At 39.5% G+C, this 25,260-nt stretch overlaps 4 protein-coding genes across 4 annotated transcripts in view; 2 read left to right on the plus strand and 2 right to left on the minus strand.

The window, feature by feature from the left end:
• Positions 1 to 25,260, minus strand: part of LOC127356796 (uncharacterized) — a 281,317-nt gene that overhangs the window by 54,611 nt on the left and 201,446 nt on the right. The gene's annotated exons all lie outside the window — the stretch shown is intronic.
• On the minus strand, positions 847 to 21,305 carry LOC127355768 (uncharacterized). Its single transcript, XM_051386950.1, has 2 exons — positions 20,345 to 21,305; positions 847 to 2,895 (listed from the first exon to the last, which is right to left on the minus strand). The coding sequence occupies exons 1-2, from the start codon at positions 20,538 to 20,540 to the stop codon at positions 1,736 to 1,738; spliced, it is 1,356 nt and encodes a 451-aa protein (XP_051242910.1). The 5' UTR covers positions 20,541 to 21,305; the 3' UTR covers positions 847 to 1,735.
• On the plus strand, positions 4,754 to 5,925 carry pierce1 (piercer of microtubule wall 1). Its single transcript, XM_051387068.1, has 3 exons — positions 4,754 to 4,880; positions 5,234 to 5,312; positions 5,691 to 5,925. The coding sequence occupies exons 1-3, from the start codon at positions 4,786 to 4,788 to the stop codon at positions 5,883 to 5,885; spliced, it is 369 nt and encodes a 122-aa protein (XP_051243028.1). The 5' UTR covers positions 4,754 to 4,785; the 3' UTR covers positions 5,886 to 5,925.
• LOC127355767 (noelin-like) lies at positions 10,235 to 24,613 on the plus strand. Its single transcript, XM_051386948.1, has 6 exons — positions 10,235 to 10,502; positions 15,690 to 15,839; positions 15,976 to 16,131; positions 16,608 to 16,827; positions 16,944 to 17,050; positions 22,192 to 24,613. The coding sequence occupies exons 1-6, from the start codon at positions 10,437 to 10,439 to the stop codon at positions 22,852 to 22,854; spliced, it is 1,362 nt and encodes a 453-aa protein (XP_051242908.1). The 5' UTR covers positions 10,235 to 10,436; the 3' UTR covers positions 22,855 to 24,613.

A 25,260-nucleotide genomic window follows, 5' to 3' on the forward strand; every position in this document is an offset into this window, starting at 1 on the left:
ATAATCTCAAAACTTCCAGATAGCTGTTAACTGTTGAACCTTAAAACTTTCTTTCATAAACACCCTCCTTTTAATTCAATTTTCAATTCAATTTTATTTGTATAGCGCCAATTCATAACAGAAGTTATCTCAGGACACTTTTCAAATAGAGCAGGTCTAGACCGAACTCTTTAACATTAATTACAGAGACCCAACAGTACCACCATGAGCAAGCACTTGGCGACAAGGGCAAGGAAAAACTGCCTGTTAAAAGGCAGAAACCTAGGACAGATCCTCCGGCTCTAGGTGGGTGGTCGTCTGTCTCGACCAGTTGGGGTGAGAGAGAGAGAGAGAGAGAGAGAGAGAGGCAGAGAGAGAGGCAGAGAGAGAGAGCGAGAGACAGACAGACAGACAGGTGCACAGCAACAACAGTATTGGCAATGGCAGTCAAGCAGGACCATGGCAGGAGGCTCCACCAGGATCCATGAGAACGCACGAGAACTCCGGGGAAGAAGTGGAGTTAGTAACATGCATTAATGGGACATGAATGAGTGCAGAAAGAGAGAGGAAGAGAGTAGCTCAGTGCACCATGGGAAATCCCCCGATAGTCTAGGCCTATAGCAGCATAACTAAGGGATGGTTCAGGACTCACCTGATCCAGCCCTAACTATAAGCTTTATCAAAGAGGAATGTCTTAAGCCTACTCTTGAATGTGGTGAGGGTGTCTGCCTCCCGAACCACAACTGGAAGCTGGTTCCACAGGAGAGGAGCTTGGTAACTGAAGGCTCTGGCTCCTGTTCTACTTTTAGAGACTATAGGAACCACAAGTAGCCCAGCATTCCGAGAACGTAATGTTCTAGTGGGGTAATAGGATACTATGAGCTCTTTAAGATATGAAGGGGCCTGACCATGAAGAGCTTTATAGGTGAGGAGGAGTATTTTAAATTCAATTCTACATTTTATAGGGAGCCAATGCAGAGTAGCTAGTACAGGAGAGATGTGATCTCTTTTTCTAGTTCCTGTCAGTACTCGTGCTGCAGCGTTCTGAATTAATTGGAGCGTTTTAATGGACTTATTGGGGCAACCTGATAATAAAGAGTTGCAGTAATCCAGCCTTGAAGTAACAAATGCATGGATTAGTTTTTCTGCATCTGTCTGTGATAGTATGTGTCTAATTTTTCTAATATTACGTAAATGAAAGAAGGCAGTCCTAGAGGTCTGCTTTATGTGGGAGTTAAATGACAAATCCTGATCAAAGATAACTCCAAGATTCCTGACAGTGGTGCTAGAGGCCAAGTTAATGCCATCTAGAGTGACTATATCTTTAGACAATGAGTCTCTAAGGTTTTTGGGGCCAAGAACAAGAAATTCGGTTTTTTCTGAGTTTAACATCAGAAAATTGCAGGTCATCCAGGATTTTATGTCCTTAAGACATGTTTGTAATTTAGATAATTGATTAATTTCATTGGGTTTGATTGATAGATATAACTGCGTATCATCTGCATAACAGTGAAAGTTAATGGAGTGATTCCTAATAATGTTGCCTAAAGGGAGCATATATAAAGTAAATAGTATTGGTCCAAGTACAGAACCTTGTGGAACTCCATGACTAACTTTAGTATTTATGGAGGATTCATCGTTAACATGTACAAACTGAGAACGATCTGATAAGTATGACTTAAACCAGGTTAGGGCAGTTCCTTTAATGCCAATTTGATGCTCAAGTCTCTGTAAAAGAATATCATGGTCAATGGTGTCAAATGCAGATGATGCGATGAAGATCGATAGCAGAAAAACAGTCTAAATATACATCTAAGTTTACATTGACAGAAGTCCCTGAACTTGGAGAGCCACTGATAACCGTTGATGGCAGTTGGTGATTAATTTTTTCTCTAATAGTAATAATTTTATTATAGAAGAAGCTCATGAAGTCATTGCTACTTAAGTTTATGGGGATATGTGGCTCGATAGAGCTGTGACTCTCTGTCAGCCTGGCTACAGTGCTGAAGAGGAACCTAGGGTTGTTCTTATTTTCTTCTATTAGTGCTGAGTAATAGGCTCCTCTGGCATTACGGAGGGCCTTTCTATAAATCTTAAGATCATCTTGCCAATTTGAGCGATATTCTGATAATTTGGAAGAGCGCCATTTCCTTTCAGATTTCCTAGCTATTTGCTTTAACTGGCGGGTTTGGTGGTTATACCAAGGTGCTAGTCTCCTATGTTTTAATAATTTCCTTTTTATAGGAGCGATAGAGTCTAATGTTGATCGTAGTGAGCCTGTAGCACTATCGACAAGATTATCAATTTCAGAGGGACTAAAGTTGTTATAGGACTCTGTTAAATTCAGACATGGCATTGAATTAAACAATGAAGGAATCTCCTCCTTAAATTTAGCTACAGCACTGTCAGATAGACATCTGCTGTAGGAAGTTTTGCCTAATGGCTTATAATCTAATAGTATGAATTCAAAAGTTATTAAATAATGGTCAGATAGGAAAGGATTATGTGGGAAGACTATTAAATGTTCAATATCAATGCCATATGATAAAACAAGGTCAAGAGTGTGATTAAAACAATGAGTTGGTTTATTTACACTCTGACAGAAGCCAATTGAGTCTATTAATAATATAAATGCATTACTAGGGCTGTCATTGTCAACATCCACATGAATATTAAAATCACCTAGAATAATTACTTTATCTGATTTAAGGACTAAACTTGATAGAAACTCTGAAAATTCAGGTATAAAATCAGAGTACGGTCCAGGAGCACGGTACACTATAACAAATAGAACTGGCTGCAGTGTTTTCCAGTTTGGGTGAGAAAGACTAAGAACAAGGCTTTCAAATGAATTATAATTTAGTTTAGGTTTAGGGTCCATTAAAACGCTCAAATCATATATAGCTGCTACTCCACCTCCTCGGCCTGTGCCTCGAGGAATGTGAGTATTAATATGACTGGGGGGGGTGGATTCATTTAGCCTAACATACTCCTCGTGGGACAACCAGGTCTCAGTAAGACAAAGTAAATCAATATCATAGTCTGATATTAATTCATTCACTAAAACAGCTTTAGAGGACAGAGACCTGATATTTAACAGCCCACATTTCATTCTCTTATTTTGTGCTACTGAGGAGTTAGTTTTAATTTTTATTAGATTTTTATGTTGAACTCCTCTTGTTTTTATTTCTTTAAATAATTTAGGTGGTCGGGGGACAGACACAGTCTCTATGGGGTTTTGGGTGGGTGACTGTTCTAAAGAAAGAGCAGAGAAGTGTGTAAGACAGCAGCTCTGCTTCCTGGTCCTAACTCTGGACTGTCAGGTTTTAGAAATAAACTTCGCCATGTTGCTAGATAAGAGAGCCGCTCCGTCCAAAGTGGGATGGATGCCGTCTCTCTTAATCTTAGTGACCTCCGATTGGCGTAAACGGGTGTCGTTACCGCCGACGTAGATAACAATCTTACTGTATTTACGTTTACCTTTAGCCAGCAGTTTTAAATTTGATTCAATGTCGCCCGCTCTGGCCCCAGGGATACATTTAACTATGGCCGCTGGCTTCGCTAACTTCACGTTTCTGACTATGGAGCTGCCAATTATCAGAGTTGGTTCCTCAGCGGGTGTATCGCTGAGTGGGGAAAATGTATTGGAAACGTGAAGGGGTTGGTGGTGAACTGTGGGCTTCGCCGTTCTAGTCTTCCTTCGCTCAGTCACCCAGCCTCCCTGTCTTCCCGGCTGCTCGGGAACTACCGGGGGAACTACAGAGCTAACAGAAGCTACCTTCGGTCGGACCGCACCGGCTACCGGGGGCTGGCTAACAATAGCGGCTAAAGATATCTCAGTGGTGCGGTACCGTTCCTCTAACTCACTAAGCCTCGCCTCCAGCGCAGTAAATAAACTACATTTAATACAGGTACCATTATCATTAAAGGAGGCAGAGGAATAACTGAACATCTGACACACTGAGCAGGACAGAGCAGAGGGAGAGGGAGAAGCCATAGCTAACTGCTAATGCTAATGAAGCTAGCGTGTATGAAAAACTTTGAAAGTAGTGAAAAGTCGCTAAAAGAAGGAGTAACTCCGAGTGTTTAGGTAGAATTAGTCTACGTTTAAATGTTAAGCGGGAAAATAACCGCTGTAACGAGTAAAACAAATTTAGATTTAGCGTTCACTGACAGCACCAAACAGTGTACACAGACCAGGAAGTAAACCGGAAATGAGTCAGTACGCTTACCGTAGCACGTCACCAACCTACACTTACTTTAACTACACTTACTAGTTGGGCTAGTTATCTAGCTTGTGATACTATTGTGAATTCTGTTTACATAGCTGATTGCTTTTGATTGGACAGTGATTTCTAGCAACAGATTTACTCATTAAACTTTTACTCACATATCTTTGTTTGAATGTTTCAACTTGATTTAGTTTGAAAGTAGTTAGTGAGAACTGAGGAGGGATTTATGAATAGTTGCTACCGTCCAGAGTCCTGATCTTAAAGCTAGTCAGACCATAAAACAGCTGGAACTGCATCAATACATTCAATGAATGAAATTCATTGTATTTATTTACATAATTGGTCAGTAGTTTCTATGTTTAATGATTCTGAAGAAAAGGTTAAGTGTTAAAATCTAAAAACAGAAAATGAATGATGTGATTTATTTATATCTGAATCATCTCAACAGATTAACTTTATCACACACACACACACACACACACACAGGAGGAGGAGCCAATGGACAGTGAGTGATGTCATGTGTCTCCATGGTAACTGTTGTGTTGTTAGTAACTGGTGTTTTGAACAGTCAGTCATGGAGGATCAGAAAGTTCAGACCTGCGACTTTTACAGAACGGATCCAAACCTGCCGCACAGGTTCAACAACCCGGACTGTTTCCATGGTAGCAGGTACAGCACAGTACTACTACACTACTTCTACAATCTGATAGGGTTATGCTGCAATTAACTAGTTAGAAACTGTTTACTTCAGAAGGTCTGAAACACCAATACTGTTAGTACTTCTCTAGCGTTACTACTGTTAGTACTCCTTATTTGAACTGTTTCTAATATTACTAACACATTACTACTACTGTGCTGTGTAACATTCAGTAATGTAATGACTGCTAGAGTATTAGTGTTTAACTGTTAGTAATATTACTGCTCTTAATATCCCCAATACTAGGCTACATGTTGTACTGCATATACTAGTACTTCTTTTACTATATGTTGTACTGCAACTGTAACTGCTGTTTGTGTTTCAGTCAGAAAATCAGTCACCCACTTTATCGAACATCGAACCAAACTTATGGCAGCAAGATGCCGACTGTGCATGAGATCCAGGTGAGAGACTGACAGACAGAAAGACAGACAGAGAGACATAATTTAATATACAGACACATATTGACCTTTGACCTCAACACTTATTAACAAGAAGTTGAACACAGCCAGCAGTAAACATGTTTGTTTTGAATATTACCGTAGAAAATAAATCATCTTTAAAATGTAAAGAGTTGATTTATTACAAATATCACAAAAAAACAGTTACCTGTTTCATTAAAATTATGAAATGTTGTTCAGTTACTATGGCAACAGAACATGTAACATATAATTATCTATTATTTGCTAATTGCTTTGGCAACAACATGTTTTTTATTCATGCCAATACAGCTCTTTGAATTGAAACAGGACAATGTAATGAGTCTTTGGTTGTTGTTTCAGACTGTGTTTAAAGCGAACTCCAGTCACTTCTCGAAGGCAATGCTGCGGAGTGGGATGTACCGCGATCATGGCTTCAACACGTCTGTGGAGAGGAGCAGAGTAATGGTTTCCACAGTAACCCAGCACAACAGAGTCAACCACCATTGTTTCTGTCACTTTGGAAACCAAAGTACTCACCATGATGGAAACAAGTAACAAAACAGTCTGTAATCGTTAATAAAAGAGTGAAGTAAGACTGTTGATCTATGGATGAATTATATATTTAACGGTTTCATTCTCCCACAATGCATCTGTCCACCATCAGTGCATTTAGTAGCCATTCCTCACTACAACAGGCCAGAAATCAGCTGCAAAGGGCAACTGTTAACTGATCTGACAGCAGTGACAGCTCTACTGTAAAACTGAGGTTTAACCAGCAGGTGGCAACATTGCTCTTTCATCAGCAGCAGCAGTGACCTACTGTCGGTTATCTAAAAACTAGTGCTGTCAAACGATTAAAATATTTAACCACGATTAATCGCATTAATGTCGTAGTTAACTCGCAATTAATCGCACATTTTATCTATTCTAAATGTCCCTTGATTTCTTTTTGTCCCATTATTTTTTCTCATTTTAATGCTCTTATCAACATGGAAAACTGGATCGGCTTGCTTTGTGCAAATGTTGTTTTTATTGGCATATACTGTAGTGTTCAATTTCACACTAACATTCTCACTTGGAGCAAATCTCTCACACAATGTAACACTGTACATCAATAAAAGGGTGAAAAAAATACTTTGTCACGAAAACAGCCCCTTCAACAGCCCTTTCTAAGGGATCAAAACAGGGCGATACAAAATAAAAATTACAAAGTGCACATGTAAGGTAAACTAGGACTCAGCCTATAGTGTAGTTAAACCATGGCTTAATACTTTTCTCAAGTTTGCTTTGAACATAGCAGTCAGGCTACTGCTCTTTATTCACCAGAGGCTCAACCCAGCCTCTTATTTCAGAAAGAATGAACAGTAACGGTTACCAATAAAAGGAAAGCCTACTACTTCTTTGCTTTGAGCCAGTTACTCAAACAGACAAGCCTGTTGATCTAATCGTTAAATTGGGTTTGCTTTAACGCCGTTAATAACGCGTTAAACTGACAGCACTACTAAAAACAAATATTAACTTCAAGGGAAATAACATCAAACTATGTCTGACATTGAAATTAAATAACAACAACAAACTCAATGAACAAATCCTCAATAACCAACAAATCAAATGAAAGGAGGAAATGTTCGCCTATTCTTCCCTTTTCACCATTGCTTATCAATTTAATTACTTTAATACATTTGGATCTACATATATTTATAGATACACCTATATCAGGCAGACAGTGAACATTTGGTCCTCAGAGTTGATGTGTTAGAAGCAGGAAAAATGTGCAGCGTGAGGATCTGAGCCACTCTGACAAGAACCACATTGTGATGGACGACTGGGTCAGAGCATCTCCAAACCTGCAGCTCTTGTGGGGGGTTCCCGGTCTGCAGAGGTCAGTACCTATCAAGCAGGCTAGCTCCACAGAATAAATCTCCATGGTAACTTATACCATAACATATCCTACTGCCCCCTATCCCGCTTTTGTGCAACCGGATCACAGATAAATTGAGCCAGGATAACCAAGATATCCCGGCTTAATCCCTTATCCTACTTTTGTGCAAAGGACCCCAGGTCTAGACCGAACTCCTTATAACATTATTTACAGAGACCCAACAGTTCCCAACATGAGCAAGCACTTGGCGACAGCAGCAAGGAAAAACTGCCTTTTAAGAGGTAGAAACCTAGGACAGACCCTTAGGCACTAGGTGGGTAGTCGTCTGTCTGCCTCGACCAGTTGGGGTGAGAGAGAGAGAGAGAGATAGAACCATCAGTGAGCAGACTGCTGAAACAATTAATGCTGGTTCTGATAGAAAGGGGTCAGAACACAGTGCAGAGCAGTCTGTTGGTCTGGGACTGTATAACATTATTAACACCACCAGAGTGCCCAGATAATGTCATAATTTTTCCCTAACTCAGTTAAAACCCTTGTCATCTAACCAAATACTTAAATACTTAAAACTAAATAGTTGGAATAACTAGTGGAGATTGAGCCTTTGAAAACATCATAAATTTGGTTCTTTATAAATTCAAATAAATTTAAATTAATTGAAATGACTCCAAATTCTATGTACAATGTGAACTGTACTGTATATCACCCTGTATCTTGTCTTTCGGTAAGGTTTTATTCAAGTCATCCATGAATGGTCTCAATCCAACCGTCACACACTCTTGTATGTGAAAGAGCCCAGATTGGCAGAAGCAGTATGGTTTTATCCCTGTTGGAGCACATAGTTACACATTCCTGAGTTGTGGGACAGTAAACAGACAGATAGTGTGGTGAGATGATCATGTCCTTGGCTTCTTAGTGAAGTCTCAACATCCTGCTGTTTACTTGGACATAGAGTGTAGTTAGAAACAGGGCTAAAGGTTGTATGCATATAATAGCCTCTTTAACAGTTGCGTATGGTTTTACACTGACCAGGTCAAAGGGTTGTATAGGTTCTTAAAAATTGCCATTACACATCATAGCCCTCATTCTTATACAAATATGTAATGAAATAATTTGTAAAATATTTGTGCTTTGAACCTTCACCCCATATACTGAAAAACACAAAATAAAACTTGCCTCTCAGATTAGAACCACCCTTAACTCTAACCCTGTGGAACAACATTGTTTGATGCTGCCAGGTAAATGATTTCTTACTTTGTACATCATTCATGTTAAATTCCATTTCTGTAAACTTTAAAGGTTTTGATGTTGTTATGAAAACGCATAATTATTAACTAACATTATGGCCCTTTGTTGCAGTATGTAGGGTGCTACACACAGTAATTATTCATTAAAGAATGTGCAACACTTTGTGGTTCACAATGTGCCTCCTTCTTCCTTCCTAGCTTTGCTTGCACATGTTTGATGTGAGCATTCCAGCTGATTTTGTGGTTTATTATACCATGGTCTGAATACTGTCCATTACGGAATAATCCTATTATTCTTGTCTGTGGTCAGTGACTTTGGTATAAAAGCATAATACTCTTCACGGTGTAAATAATCAGGAATTAATGGACTTCGTGTAGGCAACCAGTTCTGGCCTTGATGTAGTCAATTAATTCCTGAAAATGGACACCTCATTTGTTCAAATGTATTACTAATTTATTTGTCTCAAACCACCTTTTTTTTGGCTTTTATTGCCTTTATTTGATAGGACAGCTGAAGACAGACCAGAAAGGGGGACAGAGAGAGTGGGGATGACACGCAGCAAAGGGCTGCAGGTCGGATTCAAACCCTGGGACGCTGCAGCAAGGACTCAGCCTCAGTGCATGGGTCGCCAGCTCTACCACCTTTTTTAAAGTTCTTATTTGTAATATGAACTCCTCCAAAAGCTGCTGTTGTAAATCCCCAAAACAAAAAATATAATTTTACTTATTTATTATTCATTTTCTGTGAAATAACACCTAGTTTCTTCTTCTCTCACTGAAATGTTGATTTCTGTCCAACACTGTGTGTGTCAGATGGTCCTCAGCAAGGTTCACACACACACACACACACACACACACACACACACACACACACACACACACACACATGCAGATGGAGATGTTGTTTCCATGACAACCAAATGAGGAAAATGATGATTAATTTAGAGACATTTTTCCCCTCCATCTGTTTCTTCTTCTTCTTCTTCTTCTTCTCTTTGTGTCTCATTTAGACAGACAAACATCTATGACCTCTGACCTCTTCCTGTTTTCAATCCGAACGTGAAGAAGACTGATCAGAAATTTGTTTTTTTAAGTGTCACAACTTTTGTTGAGAGGAGTGATGGGCACAAACTAGCTGAGGCATGGTGAGAACCATTTGTAACAGAATGACCTAAAATCTGTGTTGAAAGCAGGAAGTCTTCAGAAAAACAGAAGAAATAAAAAAATATAAATCCACTGAGACATGATTTAATGATGAGCACTCTAAAAGGAGAGGGTTTTTTAAAGGCAGAGGGAGAGTCTTTAAAAAGACTTTACTCAGGTCTGACTAGGATCTACAGGAGGAGGATGTTTACACTGTCTCTGAGGGTTCTTCAGTGGATCCAAGCTCAGATTACACAGAACCAGATTCTTGTGCTCAGAGAACACAAACATGATCAATCTACAAAGAGGGAGACAAGAACTGTGATATTCTTAGATTTGATCTTCTTTTTCACACAGTGGGAGGTTTCCTACAGCACGGCAGGGTCCACCACTTCAGGTTTTTACTGTGACAATGGAGGTTATTATTAGGGCGTGTGTGGGGGAGCGTCTACCACCAACAGAGTGTACATAGATCACATGACCACCATCACACACACACTGTGAGCTGGAGGATCTTGTTTCCAGTTGGCTGATTTTTGGCGTCACATCAGCGAAGAAGAACAAGAAGGAGGAGAGAGAGGAGGGAGGGAGGAGGAAGAGCAGTAACGAGAGAGCAGAGAGAGGAGGGAGGGACGAGGAAAAGCAGAAACGAGAGAGCAGAGAGAGGAGGGAGGGAGGAGGAAGAGCAGGAACAAGAGAGCAGAAAGGAGCAGAGACAAATAACAGATATATAGATATAGATATAAATAGCTATAGATACAGATACATGTAGAGATATAGATAGAGAGATACATATACAGATATAGACACATAAATAAAGAGGTGAATATTTAACAGATGGAGTCTGAAGAGAATCTGATCAACGTTTTCCTGATGCTGTTCATCGGATCGCTGCTCACTGTGGTACATTTTCTTCTCTATATTAGATTCTACTGGATTCTGTTTTATGATGTTCTAGTCTCATATATTCATATTCTACTGTGTTCTGTTATGTTCTATTATATTCATATTCTACTATGTTCTGTTATGTTCTATTATATTCATATTCTATTATGGTATATTCATATTCTACTGTGTTATCTATGTTCTGTATATTTGTCACCTAGTTCTCTGATGTTTCTGTTTATTAGATTTTATGTGAGAGAACATTTCCGGTTTGTGACAAATTAAACATCTGATCAGATAGATCTGATCTGTGGATTATTGGATAAAATTTACATGGATTGAATAACACTGTAGTGCCTTGCTCAGTGACTCAGAGGGGATAGAACCTGCACACAGACCAGTTCTCTAATTGGATTTAGTGTTTAATCATCAGACATGAATAAATGTGTAAAAAATCTGGATTAACAGATTTCAGCAAATTAGTTCATTAACAGGTCGAGACAGACGACCACCCACCTAGAGCTGAAGGATCTGTCCTAGGTTTCTGCCTTTTAACAGGTTTTTCCTTGCCCTTGTCACCAAGTGCTTGCTCATGGTGGTACTGTTGGGTCTCTGTAAATAATGTTATAAGGAGTTCAGTCTAGACCTGCTCTATTTGAAAAGTGTCCTGAGATAACTTCTGTTATGAATTGGCGCTATACAAATAAAATTGAATTGAATTGAATTGAACAGACAGGATTACATATTCAGAAAGGCTGTACAGTTACTACTACAGTTTATACTACTACTGTTAATATACTACTACTGACACTACAGCATGAATACTACTACTGCTTATAATACTACTACTGATACTACTACTACTACTACGCCGATAAAAATAATATAATTGCGTAAGATAATAAACTGTAGAAAGAAATACTGAAAGAATGTCCATAAACTCTTCAGCTCCATTTTCTCTCTGAAACTTGTTGATTGATGAGGTTTTAATCATCATGACTCCTGTATGTACCTCTGCTTACCCTAATGCTAACACAGTGTCTTTACTTTGTTTGGTAGAAATACTTACAGTCCAACTACCTCCTCTCTGAAAATCATTGTTGCTCAGATCGTCATATAGCTTCTGTACACTGTAGCCCTAATTAGCTTCAAGATGTTGTATTAACAAGCTGCTTTAAAGTAAGTGATGTGATTAGAGAAGAAGACCGATTAATGATGTATTTCTTAAAGATTTGTCTAAGAATTAAATGTGAAGTTAAAGGAGAAAAAGGCTGAGGTTTGATCCCTGAGGAATTCCACAGAATATCAGAGTTCCTCAGGGATCAAACCTCGGCCTTTTTCTCTTTTTACTTTTTACTTTCAGAAATACATCATCATCATTAAATGCTGCTGACACAGTTCTATTTAATTTAATTAATTTGGATGAGTAACAGACACTGCAGAAGGGCCTTATTGATCAACCAGTTTAGCCAGTTTACCACAATCCGTAAATCCTGCTGGTCTCACTAAACAGCTCAGAAACATTAAAATAATACAGAATGAAATGAAGCACAAATTAATATGAGAATATATTTATTTTGTGTGTCCATAAAACATTTTTCTCACTTCATGTAGAAAAAAACCTTTTCTGTTCAACGGAAGTAATCAACCAGACATATTTTCTTCAAAATGACTTTGATTAAAGTAATAATAACTTTATAATTTCTTATCAATCCAAAAGCTAGACAGTTAAGTTTGAGTTTGACTTATTTCCTTATGGTTCTGAATTATGAGCAGAAAGACTGAATACTAAATGAGAGAATGAGGACAGTGTTTGTATTTTAACACATATTTAACACATTCTTTAATTTTCACGTCTTCAACACATTTGGTCAATTTAAAATTTTTAACACATTTAGTTCCAAACTTCCATCATATCAAGACTTCATCCATCCTCCTCTTCTATTTTTTTTAAGCTCTTTTCGGATCCTCAGTATACATATTGCAGATGCAATATGACAGATGCAGAAAAACTAATCTATGCATTTGTTACTTCTAGGCTGGATTACTGCAACTCTTTATTATCAGGTTGCCCCAATAAGTCCATTACAATTAATTAAAAAAGCTGCAGCAAGAGTACTGACAGGAACTAGGAAAAGAGATCACATCTCTCCTGTACTAGCTTCTCTGCGCTGGCTCCCTGTAAAATTTAGAATACAATTTAAAATTCTCCTACTCACCTACAAAGCTCTTCATGGTCAGGCCCCCTCATATCTTAAAGAGCTCACTTATACCCTATTACCCCACTAGAACACTACGTTCTCTGAATGCAGGGCTACTTGTGGTTCCTATAGTCTCTAAAAGTAGAACAGGAGCCAGAGCCTTCAGTTACCAAGCTCCTCTCCTGTGGAACCAGCTTCCAGTTGTGGTTCGGGAGGCTGACACCCTCACCACATTTAAGAGTAGGCTTAAGACGTTCTTCTTTGATAAAGCTTATAGTTAGGGTTGCCTCAGATGAGTCCTGAACCATCCCTTAGTTATGCTGCTATAGGCCTAGACTATCTGCGGATTTCCCATGATGCACTGAGCTCCTCTCTTCCTCTCTCTCTCTTTCTGCACTCATTCATGTCCCATTAATGCATGTTACTAACTTCACTTCTTCCCCGGAGTTCTTGTGCTTTCTCATCTCGCAGGTTCTCATGGATGCTGGTGGAGCCTCCTGCCATGGTCCTGCTTGCCTGCCATTGCTAATATCACTGCTATTACTGTTATTATTATTATTATTATTATTATTAACTACAGTTACTATTATTACTATTGTCCCTGCTCATTGTCCCCCATCATTGCTGTTGTCTTCATCATCTTCTTCATGTTCATCATCATCAGTCACTACTATTAGTGTAGTTGTTGCTACTGTTGTCTGTCTGTCTGTCTCTCTCTCTCTCTCTCTCTCTCACCCCAACTGGTCAAGACAGTTGACCACCCACCTAGAGCTGAAGGGTCTGTTCTAGGTTTCTGACTCTTAAAAGGCAGTGTTTTCTTGCCGCTGTCGCCAAGTGATTGCTCATGGTGGGAACTCTAAAGGGTGGGTCCCTCTAAATAATGTTAAAAGGAGTTCAGTCTAGACCTGCTCTATTTGAAGAGTGTCCTGAGATAACTTCTGTTATGAATTGGCGCTATACAAATAAAATTGAATTGAATTGAAATATTCATATATGTACATATAAATGACTTTATTTTTACTAATAAATAAATAAAGGAGAAGAGAGTTGATTCCTGCTAAAAGCAGCTGCTCTCAGTTCAGTTTCACTGCTTCATCAGTCAGATATATACTATACTACATAGTACAGTGTATAGGACTATTCATGAATATCAGTAACGTGGCCTTTTACATCATCCACTCTTTTCCCAGCTTACTAGCGCCATCTTGAGTACCTACCGAGTACCGGCATAGACAGTACTGACAAGCATAGCTCGCTACGATTTATGGATTCGTATGGATACAGTAAGTGACTATGAAAGACAACATTTTGCACCTCGATTGCCATGAAAAGAAACGCTACTTTCAAAAAATAGGCTAGGCTGCCAACGTTATAGTGTAAACAGATTAGCTAACCACTTGCTAATGTCACCAGTCTTAGGAGCACTTGAGTAATATCCGTGAGATATGTGGTAAATAACGTTAAAGGACAGAGAGCAGAGGGGAGGCTATGGCATTAACTCATTTACACTAAAACCATTAAAAACACACACACAAAAAGAGATGGTGGTGTTTTCGGGCTATAATCTTAAACTGGTTCTAAGCTTGATCAAATATCCTCAGCTAACGTTAATGACTGATGTGAAGTCTCTACCAGATATTGTAACACATTTTTATTAAACGATAAACTGACATTTCACGCTAGACTCATGCTGTTAGACACAGTATATAAACCAATTCACACTGATTGCTTAATTAATACTGTTTGGAAAGATTTGTATGTTATCATCTTTTTTTTAAATTTGGTGATTAGCGACAGCAAGCAGCTTGCGTTAGCTCGCTAACAATATATTTACATCCACTCACCACAGACAAAATGAGCACTGCACAGACGAGTGTTTGCAGTTGGTGTCCAACTGTGTCACCACCCCTGTCCTCTCCCGGCAGCTGATATGTGGCTGTCACAAAGTCTGACACCGCTGCGCTTCATTCAACCACATTGTAGTAATGCAAGTAACGCGCCACTTTACATTCTCAGTAATGGTAATGGCGTTGCAACGATGGGAAAAGTAATTGATTAGATTACTCCGTTACTGAAAAAATAACACCGTTAGTAACGTCGTTATACTTAAATGCCGTTACTCCCAACACTGTTTGCAACAGACTTAGCGATCTTGCCGAATCAGGTACTCAACATGGCGGCAGACAAGTTAGAATGTGAGTGACGTCAGGTGATATTCATGAATATGCAGTACTGTATGGAGTACAATTCAATTCAATTCAATTTTATTTGAATAGCGCCAATTCATAACAGAAGTCATCTCAGGACACTTTTCAAATAGAGCAGGTCTAGACTGAACTCTTTACTCTTTAGTACAGTCCATCGTATTGTACGTTTTACTATATGTAGTACAGTGTGTAGTGCTATATTTTCAATTCAATTCAATTTTATTTGTATAGCGCCAATTCATAACAGAAGTTATCTCAGGACACTTTTCAAATAGAGCAGGTCTAGACCGAACTCTTTAAAACATTAATTACAGAGACCCAACAGTACCACCATGAGCAAGCACTTGGCGACAAGGGCAAGGAAAAACTGCCTGTTAAAAGGCAGAAACCTAGGACAGATCCTCCGGCTCTAGGTGGGTGGTCGTCCGTCTCGACCAGTTGGGGTGAGAGAGAGAGAGAGAGAGAGAGAGAGAGAGAGAGAGAGACAGACAGACAGACAGACAGACAGACAGGTGCACAGCAACAACAGTATTGGCAATGACAATCTAGCAGGACCATGGCAGGAGGCTCCACCAGGATCGACAAGAATATGTAGTACTATGTAGTGATAATAGCAGGACTGGCAGGTTTGAAGTATGAAGTTTAACTGGCAGTCTCTCTATCTTTCTCTCTGTGTGATTGATTTATTGATTGATATATTTTCTGTGATGACTGCAAACAACTGTGCACTGCAGTAATTACAGTCATTAAAATTACGTCCATCCTACACGGTGGCCCTTTGATTTGTTGTCTAACAGGTAGGTCCTTCTGCCCCTGAGGAGGGCTGGCAGGTGTACAGTTCAGCTCAGGACTCTGAAGGTCGATGTGTTTGTACGGTGGTCGCTCCTCAGCAGACGGTCTGCTCCAGAGATGCTCGAACCAAACAGCTCAGACAGCTGCTGGAAAAGGTAAAAGAAATACTGTTAATAAAACTACAAATGGTACTGCTAAAAGTATTATAATATATATGTATATATGAATAGATGGTGATATATAACAAATCATAGTCAGTAAAAATCATAATTGTATGTTTGTGTCTTCCAGGTTCAGAATATGAGTCAGTCCATTGAGGTTCTGGACCAGCGCACTCAGAGAGATCTGCAGTTTGTAGAGAAAATGGAAGTTCAGCTGAACGGTCTAGAAAACAAATTCAAACAGGTGGAAGATGGACATGAGAACAACATCGCTAGACAGTACAAGGTACCACCCACATCATGACATCATGGCTTAAACTCAATCAACCACTCAAAGCTCTGTGTGAACTACATACAGAAAACTGAGAACGTGGACACGCTGTAAGTTTATCAAACCTAGGGGTGAAACCATCAGTGAGTGTGATATCTTACCATGTATCCACAGGGAAGCAACACGAACTGTATGTTTGCTCTTCAAGATGTTGTTTTATCTGTGTAACAACAAGTAATTGCGTATTGAGCTAGGAGTACTGCTGATCCATATTCTGTACTAGGGACAGAGGACTGCTCTGCTAATGTGTTGCTAATGTGAACCCTCTCTACACATCAGTCTTCAAAAATCTTTATGATTTATACCAACTGATAAAACTCAACTGAGCACTGTGTTACTGAAGTAATGATTTCATTTAGAACCAACAAAGAACCACGCGATGATGGACGTCCAGAAATTTCTCTTGTTGATCCCTTCTGTTTGTCTGTCAGTCCATAAAAGCAAAGATGGAGGAGTTACGTCCTCTGATCCCAGTCCTGGAGGCATACAAAGCGGACGCTCTGCTGGTCCAACAGTTTAAGGAGGAGGTGGCGAATGTGACAGAGCTGCTGGGAACGCTGCAGGAACAACTGGGAGGTCTGGACTATCAGGAGCTCCACAGCCGAGTGACGAGCCTGGAGGACCGACTGAGGGCCTGTATGCAGAGGCTGGGTGAGTAAATGACAGTCTAATAAACAAACACGCACACAGGAAATAAAAAAAAACCTGACCTCCAGTGATTGGCAGCTGTTTCTTTTATGTTGTCCACCTTGCTGTTTGCGTTTCAGCATGTGGGAAACTGACAGGAATCTCTGAGCCCATCACCATCAAGACCTCTGGATCGAGGTTTGGATCATGGATGACTGACCCGGTTGCTCCCACTGGAGACAACAGAGTGAGAATAACAATTCAATTCAATTCAATTCAATTTTATTTGTATAGCGCCAATTCATAACAGAAGTTATCTCAGGACACTTTTCAAATAGAGCAGGTCTAGACCGAACTCTTTAACATTAATTACAGAGACCCAACAGTTCCACCATGAGCAAGCACTTGGCGACAAGGGCAAGGAAAAACTGCCTGTTAAAAGGCAGAAACCTAGGACAGATCCTCCGGCTCTAGGTGGGTGGTCGTCTGTCTCGACCAGTTGGGGTGAGAGAGAGAGAGAGAGAGAGAGAGAGGCAGAGAGAGAGAGAGCGAGAGAGAGAGGCAGAGAGAGCGAGAGACAGACAGACAGACAGGTGCACAGCAACAACAGTATTGGCAATGGCAGTCAAGCAGGACCATGGCAGGAGGCTCCACCAGGATCCATGAGAACCTGCGAGACGAGAAAGCACAAGAACTCCAGGGAAGAAGTGGAGTTAGTAACATGCATTAATGGGACATGAATGAGTGCATAAAGAGAGAGGAAGGGAGGAGCTCAGTGCACCATGGGAAATCCCCCGATAGTCTAGGCCTATAGCAGCATAACTAAGGGATGGTTCAGGACTCACCTGATCCAGCCCTAACTATAAGCTTTATCAAAGAGGAATGTCTTAAGCCTACTCTTGAATGTGGTGAGGGTGTCTGCCTCCCGAACCACAACTGGAAGCTGGTTCCACAGGAGAGGAGCTTGGTAACTGAAGGCTCTGGCTCCTGTTCTACTTTTAGAGACTATAGGAACCACGAGTAGCCCAGCATTCAGAGAACGTAGTGTTCTAGTAGGGTAATAGGGTACTATGAGCTCTTTAAGATATGAAGGGGCCTGACCATGAAGAGCTTTATAGGTGAGGAGGAGGATTTTAAATTCAATTCTACATTTTACAGGGAGCCAATGCAGAGAAGCTAGTACAGGAGAGATGTGATCTCTTTTTCTAGTTCCTGTCAGTACTCGTGCTGCAGCGTTCTGAATTAATTGGAGCGTTTTAATGGACTTATTGGGGCAACCTGATAATAAAGAGTTGCAGTAATCCAGCCTTGAAGTAACAAATGCATGGATTAGTTTTTCTGCATCTGTCTGTGATAGGATGTGTCTAATTTTTCTAATATTACGTAAATGAAACAAGGCGGTCCTAGACGTCTGCTTTATGTGGGAGTTAAATGACAAATCCTGATCAAAGATAACTCCAAGATTCCTGACAGTGGTGCTAGAGGCCAAGTTAATGCCATCTAGAGTGACTATATCTTTAGACAATGAGTCTCTAAGGTTTTTGGGGCCAAGAACAAGAATTTCGTTTTTTTCTGAGTTTAACATCAGAAAATTGCAGGTCATCCAGGATTTTATGTCCGTAAGACATGTTTGTAATTTAGATAATTGATTAATTTCATTGGGTTTGATTGATAGATATAACTGCGTATCATCTGCGTAACAGTGAAAGTTAATGGAGTGATTCCTAATAATGTTGCCTAAAGGGAGCATATATAAAGTAAATAGTATTGGTCCAAGTACAGAACCTTGTGGAACTCCATGACTAACTGTAGTATTTATTGAAGATTCATTGTTAACATGTACAAACTGCGAGCGATCTGATAAATATGACTTCAACCAGCTTAGTGCGGTTCCTTTAATGCCAATTTGATGCTCAAGTCTCCCCAAAAGAATATTATGGTCAATGGTGTCAAATGCAGCACTAAGATATAATAATACAAGTACAGAGACAAGTCCATTGTCAGAAGCAGTCAGAAGGTCATTATTAACTTTAACCAGAGCTGTCTCTATGCTATGATGAACTCTAAATCCTGACTGAAAATCCTCAAATAAACTATTGTTATGTAGAAATTCACACAACTCTTTGGCGACTACTTTCTCCAGAATCTTAGAGAGGAAGGGGAGGTTAGAAATCGGTCTATAGTTGGCTAAAACCCCTGGGTCAAGAGTGGACTTTTTAAGAAGGGGTTTAATTACAGCTACTTTAAAGGACTGTGGTACATATCCTGATAATAAAGAAAGATTAATCATATCCAGTAAAGAAGTGCCAATTAAGGGAACAACTTCTTTAAGCAGCCTAGTTGGGATCGGGTCTAATAGACAGGTTGATGGCTTCGATGAAGAAATGATTGAAGTTAACTGATGAAGATCGATAGCAGAAAAACAGTCTAAATATATATCTAAGTTTACAATGACAGAAGTCCCTGAACTTGGAGAGCCACTGATAACTGTTGATGGCAGTTAGTGATTAATTTTTTCTCTAATAGTAATAATTTTATTATAGAAGAAGCTCATGAAGTCATTACTACTTAAGTTTATGGGGATATGTGGCTCAATAGAGCTGTGACTCTGTCAGCCTGGCTACAGTGCTGAAGAGGAACCTAGGGTTGTTCTTATTTTCTTCTATTAGTGCTGAGTAATAGGCTCCTCTGGCATTACGGAGGGCCTTTCTATAAATTTTAAGATTATCTTGCCAATTTGAGCGATATTCTGATAGTTTGGAAGAGCGCCATTTCCTTTCAGATTTTCTAGCTATTTGTTTTAACTGGCGGGTTTGGTGGTTATACCAAGGTGCTAGTCTCCTATGTTTTAATAATTTCCTTTTTATAGGAGCGATAGAGTCTAATGTTCATCGTAGTGAGCCTGTAGCACTATCGACAAGATTATCAATTTCAGAGGGACTAAAGTCGTTATAGGACTCTGTTAAATTCAGACATGGCATTGAATTAAACACTGAAGGAATCTCCTCCTTAAATTTAGCTACAGCACTGTCAGATAGACATCTGCTGTAGGAAGTTTTGCCTAATGGCTTATAATCTAATAGTATGAATTCAAAAGTTATTAAATAATGGTCAGATAGGAAAGGATTATGTGGGAAGACTATTAAATGTTCAATATCAATGCCATATGATAAAACAAGGTCAAGAGTGTGATTAAAACAATGAGTTGGTTTATTTACACTCTGACATAAGCCAATTGAGTCTATTAATGATATAAATGCGTTACTAAGACTGTCATTGTCAACATCCACATGAATATTAAAATCACCTACAATAATTACTTTATCTGATTTAAGGACTAAACTTGATAGAAACTCTGAGAATTCAGATATAAAATCAGAGTACGGTCCAGGAGCACGGTACACTATAACAAATAGAACTGGCTGCAGTGTTTTCCAGTTTGGGTGAGAAAGACTAAGAACAAGGCTTTCAAATGAATTATAATTTAGTTTAGGTTTAGGGTCCATTAAAACGCTCGAATCATATATGGCTGCGACTCCACCTCCTCGGCCAGTGCCTCGAGGAATGTGAGTATTAATATGACTGGGGGGGGTGGATTCATTTAGGCTAACATACTCCTCGTGGGACAACCAGGTCTCAGTAAGACAAAGTAAATCAATATCATAGTCTGATATTAATTCATTCACTAAAACAGCTTTAGAGGACAGAGACCTGATATTTAACAGCCCACATTTCATTCTCTTATTTTGTGCTACTGAGGAGTTAGTTTTAATTTTTATTAGACTTTTATGTTGAACTCCTCTTGTTTTTATTTCTTTAAATAATTTAGGTGGTCGGGGGACAGACACAGTCTCTATGGGGTTTTGGGTGGGTGACTGTTCTAAAGAAAGAGCAGAGAAGTGTGTAAGACAGCAGCTCTGCTTCCTAGTCCTAACTCTGGACTGTCAGGTTTTAGAAATAAACTTCGCCATATTTCTAGATAAGAGAGCCGCTCCATCCAAAGTGGGATGGATGCCGTCTCTCCTAATCAGACCAGGTTTTCCCCAAAAAGGCTTCCAGTTATCAATGAAACCCACATCGTTTGCTGGACACCACCTCGACAGCCAGCGGTGGAATGACGACATGCGGCTATACATGTCATCACTGGTCACATTGGGCAGGGGTCCAGAGAAAACTACGATGTCCGACATTGTCTTAGCATAATTACACACCGACTCCACATTAATCTTAGTGACCTCCGATTGGCGTAAACGGGTGTCATTACCGCCGACGTGGATAACAATCTTACTGTATTTACGTTTACCTTTAGCCAGCAGTTTTAAATTTGATTCAATGTCGCCCGCTCTGGCCCCAGGGATACATTTAACTATGGCCGCTGGCTTCGCTAACTTCACGTTTCTGACTATGGAGCTGCCAATTATCAGAGTTGGTTCCTCAGCGGGTGTATCGCTGAGTGGGGAAAATTTATTAGAAACGTGAAGGGGTTGGTGGTGACCTGTGGGCTTCGCCGTTCTAGTCTTCCTTCGCTCAGTCACCCAGCCTCCCTGTCTTCCCGGCTGCTCGGGAACTACCGGGGGATCTACAGAGCTAACAGAAGCTACCTTCGGTATGACCGCACCAGCTACCGGGAGCTGGCTAACTATAGCGGCTAAAGATATCTCAGTGGTGCAGTACCGTTCCTCTAACTCACTAAGCCTCGCCTCCAGCGCAGTAAATAAACTACATTTAATACAGGTACCATTATCATTAAAGGAGGCAGAGGAATAACTGAACATCTGACACACTGAGCAGGACAGAGGAGAGGGAGAGGGAGAAGCCATAGCTAACTGCTAATGCTAATGAAGCTAGCGTGTATGAAAAAACTTTGAAAGTAGTGAGAAGTCGCTAAAAGAAGGAGTAACTCCGAGTGTTTAAGTAGAACTAGTCTATGTTTAAATGTTAAGCGGGTAAGTAACCGCTGTAACGAGTAAAACAAATTTAGATTTAGCGTTCACTGACAGAGCTACAGCACCAAACAGTGTACACAGAGCAGGAAGTAAACCGGAAATGAGTCAGTACGCTTACCGTAGCACGTCACACAGTCCATATATATATATATATATATATATATATATATATATATATAAACCACAGTCAGCGTTCACTCCGGATTGAGATGAATCTTGATGAATTTTCTTACGGGTCAGGAACAGCCACAGATCAAGTTAAAAGCAGGAGAAGCAGGCAGGTTGATGGTTAGCATTAGCTGCTAAAGGTGAAGTTTTACTTGAACTGAGACTACAGTAATTATCAAACATCATAAAGAGGTTATTTGTATATTTTATGTAACACAGTCAACACATTATAAATTGATTGACTGATATATTATTTTTCTTTCTTCCCTTACAGGTTTGGTACATGGATGGTTACCATAACAACCGCTTTGTGAGGGAGTACCAGTCAATGTATGACTTCATGACGACAGATAACTTCACCTCTCACCGACTGCCTCACCCCTGGTCTGGTACTGGTCAGGTGGTTTATAATGGATCCATTTACTTCAACAAGTTTCAGAGTCACACCATCATCAAGTTTGACTTCAGCACTTCACTCATCAGCCGCTCTCGACAGCTTGACTTCGCCGGTTACAACAACATGTACCATTATTCTTGGGGGGGGCACTCAGATATCGACCTTATGGTGGATGAGGGGGGGCTCTGGGCCGTCTACGCCACAAATCAGAATGCTGGAAACATCGTTCTCAGCCAGTTAAACCCAAATACTCTGCAGATCATCCGTAGCTGGACCACCAACCACCCAAAACGTAGTGCTGGTGAGGCATTCATGATCTGTGGAACCCTGTATGTTACCAATGGATACTCGGGAGGAACTAAAGTATATTATGCCTACTCCACCAACTCCTCCACCTATGAGTACATCGATATTCCTCTGACCAATAAATACAGCCACCTGTCCATGCTCGACTACAACCCCCGAGACAGAGCACTATATGCCTGGAACAACGGCCACCAAGTCCTTTATAATGTTACTCTCTACCACATTATACAATAAGATTAAAGGTGCAAGTCCTGTATAATCTTAGACTCTACTACTTTACACAGTGAAAAATAAATTCATTAAAATTTGAGAATAGAAAAAAAACCTGCATCCTTTAGATCAGGCATCGACAAACACAAAGGTCAAACACCTATTGTATGATATTGTATTGTTTAGATTTAAAATGGTTCTAGCATTCCAAGTTCCCTTAATTGACTGACTGTGCAAAGTGTTAATCTTCCTGCTGTGCTCAGATCATTGAATATAATTAATATTTATGGATCCAATATATATTTAAAGAAAAAAGAAAAGAAAAAATCACAAGTTTGTATTTAGTTAATTAATTAATTAATTTTTTCTCTAGAAACATGTGGTTGGCCAAATAAGACATTATGGTGTGCCAACTTTGGCCAGCCCTGCATTAGATAAATCCTCAAGTAAATTTTTTTGACCACATGTTGTTTGAAGTTTGATGATACAAATGCACTTCAAATGTAAACACACATCACACAGAAATTCAACTTTCACAATAATAGACACTCAAATGGCACTGAAGAATGCTACACGTGTTATCAAGACTTTTTTCTGTGAGTGATATTTTCTGACTTTATGAAATCAGACGTACTGTTCTTACTCTTAAGTAATAATAATAATAATAATAATAATAACTCTTTTCTTACTGTTGTGCACAGTGATATAAAACATTTACGACTATTTGTTTTCTAATAATTCCTTCATTTTTAAAATTAGTTGTTGTAGGTTTAGCAAGTTTACCCCAAAATTTTTCTATCCATCTTTTGACGTGGTATCACCACACACTAGGAATACTGGGAGATGTAGACCCCTCAGCAGCCTCATTCACGAATCTGGTCCTCCTCAGCTGGTTTCTGAACAAATTAAGCTGAAGCTATAACATAAACATTACCGTATATGTTGTTGGTATTTATTCATCAACTTCATGTTAAAGTATTTTTTCATACAACTCTCAATTCTTCTGGTCTGCTGGTACATTCAGTCCTTCATTCAAAGCACTGTCCGCAACCGTCCATCTTTAGCTCAGGAGCCTCCAACACCAGGTCAGGCGTGTTGGTCAGAAGCATTAAAAGGATGTAATAATGGGAGACTACAGGTCCAAGTTTAAAACATATTCAGCTCAGTGATGATTTGTCACATTTCGAGGTCTTCAGTATTTCCTACTTTCTTTTGTTTTTCGTTTCTTGTGTTCTGGTACCTTCATTTAAATTTTTTTTTTACACATATACTATTTGAGTTTTCTGTGTAAATTTGATCTGTGTGTAGGAGTAAGTGAAAACAACACTGAAAATATATGAATTTATTGAAACTATTACAGTTGATTATAACAATAACTGAAATTTTCTATTGTTACTTCTTTGTGTTTTGTATTTCAGATACAGATTCGTACTCTATTTGATGTCAGACTTCTGTCTCTCGTTCCACAGTGCAGTAATTACGTGTTATGAACTGATGGGAACAGCAGGAGATGTTTTATTATACAACAAACTGCATGTAAAATTTTAAAGGATTGCTCAGTTTTTGTAGCCACTAGCCTTAACAACTGATGAGTTTTGGATTGCATCACAATCATGAGGTTTATTTTTCGTTTATTAGTTGTTGATTTTTTTACAAAAGTAAAATAAATAAAATTTACAGTTTAGCGCTTATCTTTGTGTGTTTCAAATGAGCTGATGTTGGTGCGAAATACTGTTACAAAGCCCTGAATCAATATTAAAAAACATTTCTTACATCTTCTTAACGGCCTTGCAATGCTGTATGTTTTTAACTGAACATATTTCAAAGCCGATGTCTGTTTGTAGTTCTCTCACTGGGGTGTATATATATATATATATGGCAATTCCTGAAAAGTCAGCTGAATGGCAGGAACAAGATCCAAGCCATCAACATGTACGCGCTACCAGTCATCAGATACCCTGCTGGGATCATAAGCTGGCCAAAGGAGGAAATAGAAGCCACAGATATCAAGACAAGAAAGCTCCTCACCATGCACAGAGGGTTTCACCCCAAATCCAGCACCCTGAGACTGTACGCTAAGTGGAAAGAGGGAGGCCGAGGACTAGTGAGCATCAAGGCCACTATCCATGATGAAACTCACATAAAAAATCCAAGAGTACATCAGAAAAATGGCCACAAAGGATGAACTGTTAAGTGAATGTCTCAGGCAACAGAAACCTGATAAGAGTGCAGAGGAATAGAGGTAAGTGCAACATTAGACATTGGTCTAATGAGCATATTTCTCCTCACAGGAACGTTGTAGAGACTTCATTTTTTCCTTCCGCTTCTTTGGGTGCCACTCTCGACTTCCTGTGATAACCGGAAGTGTAATTCCGGAAATACACATGGAAATCCTTGTATCTCAGCAACCGAAGGTTGTAGAGACTCGGG

This window comes from Dicentrarchus labrax, unplaced genomic scaffold (genome assembly GCF_905237075.1).
Source record: "Dicentrarchus labrax unplaced genomic scaffold, dlabrax2021, whole genome shotgun sequence".
Taxonomy (NCBI): Eukaryota; Metazoa; Chordata; class Actinopteri; family Moronidae; genus Dicentrarchus; species Dicentrarchus labrax.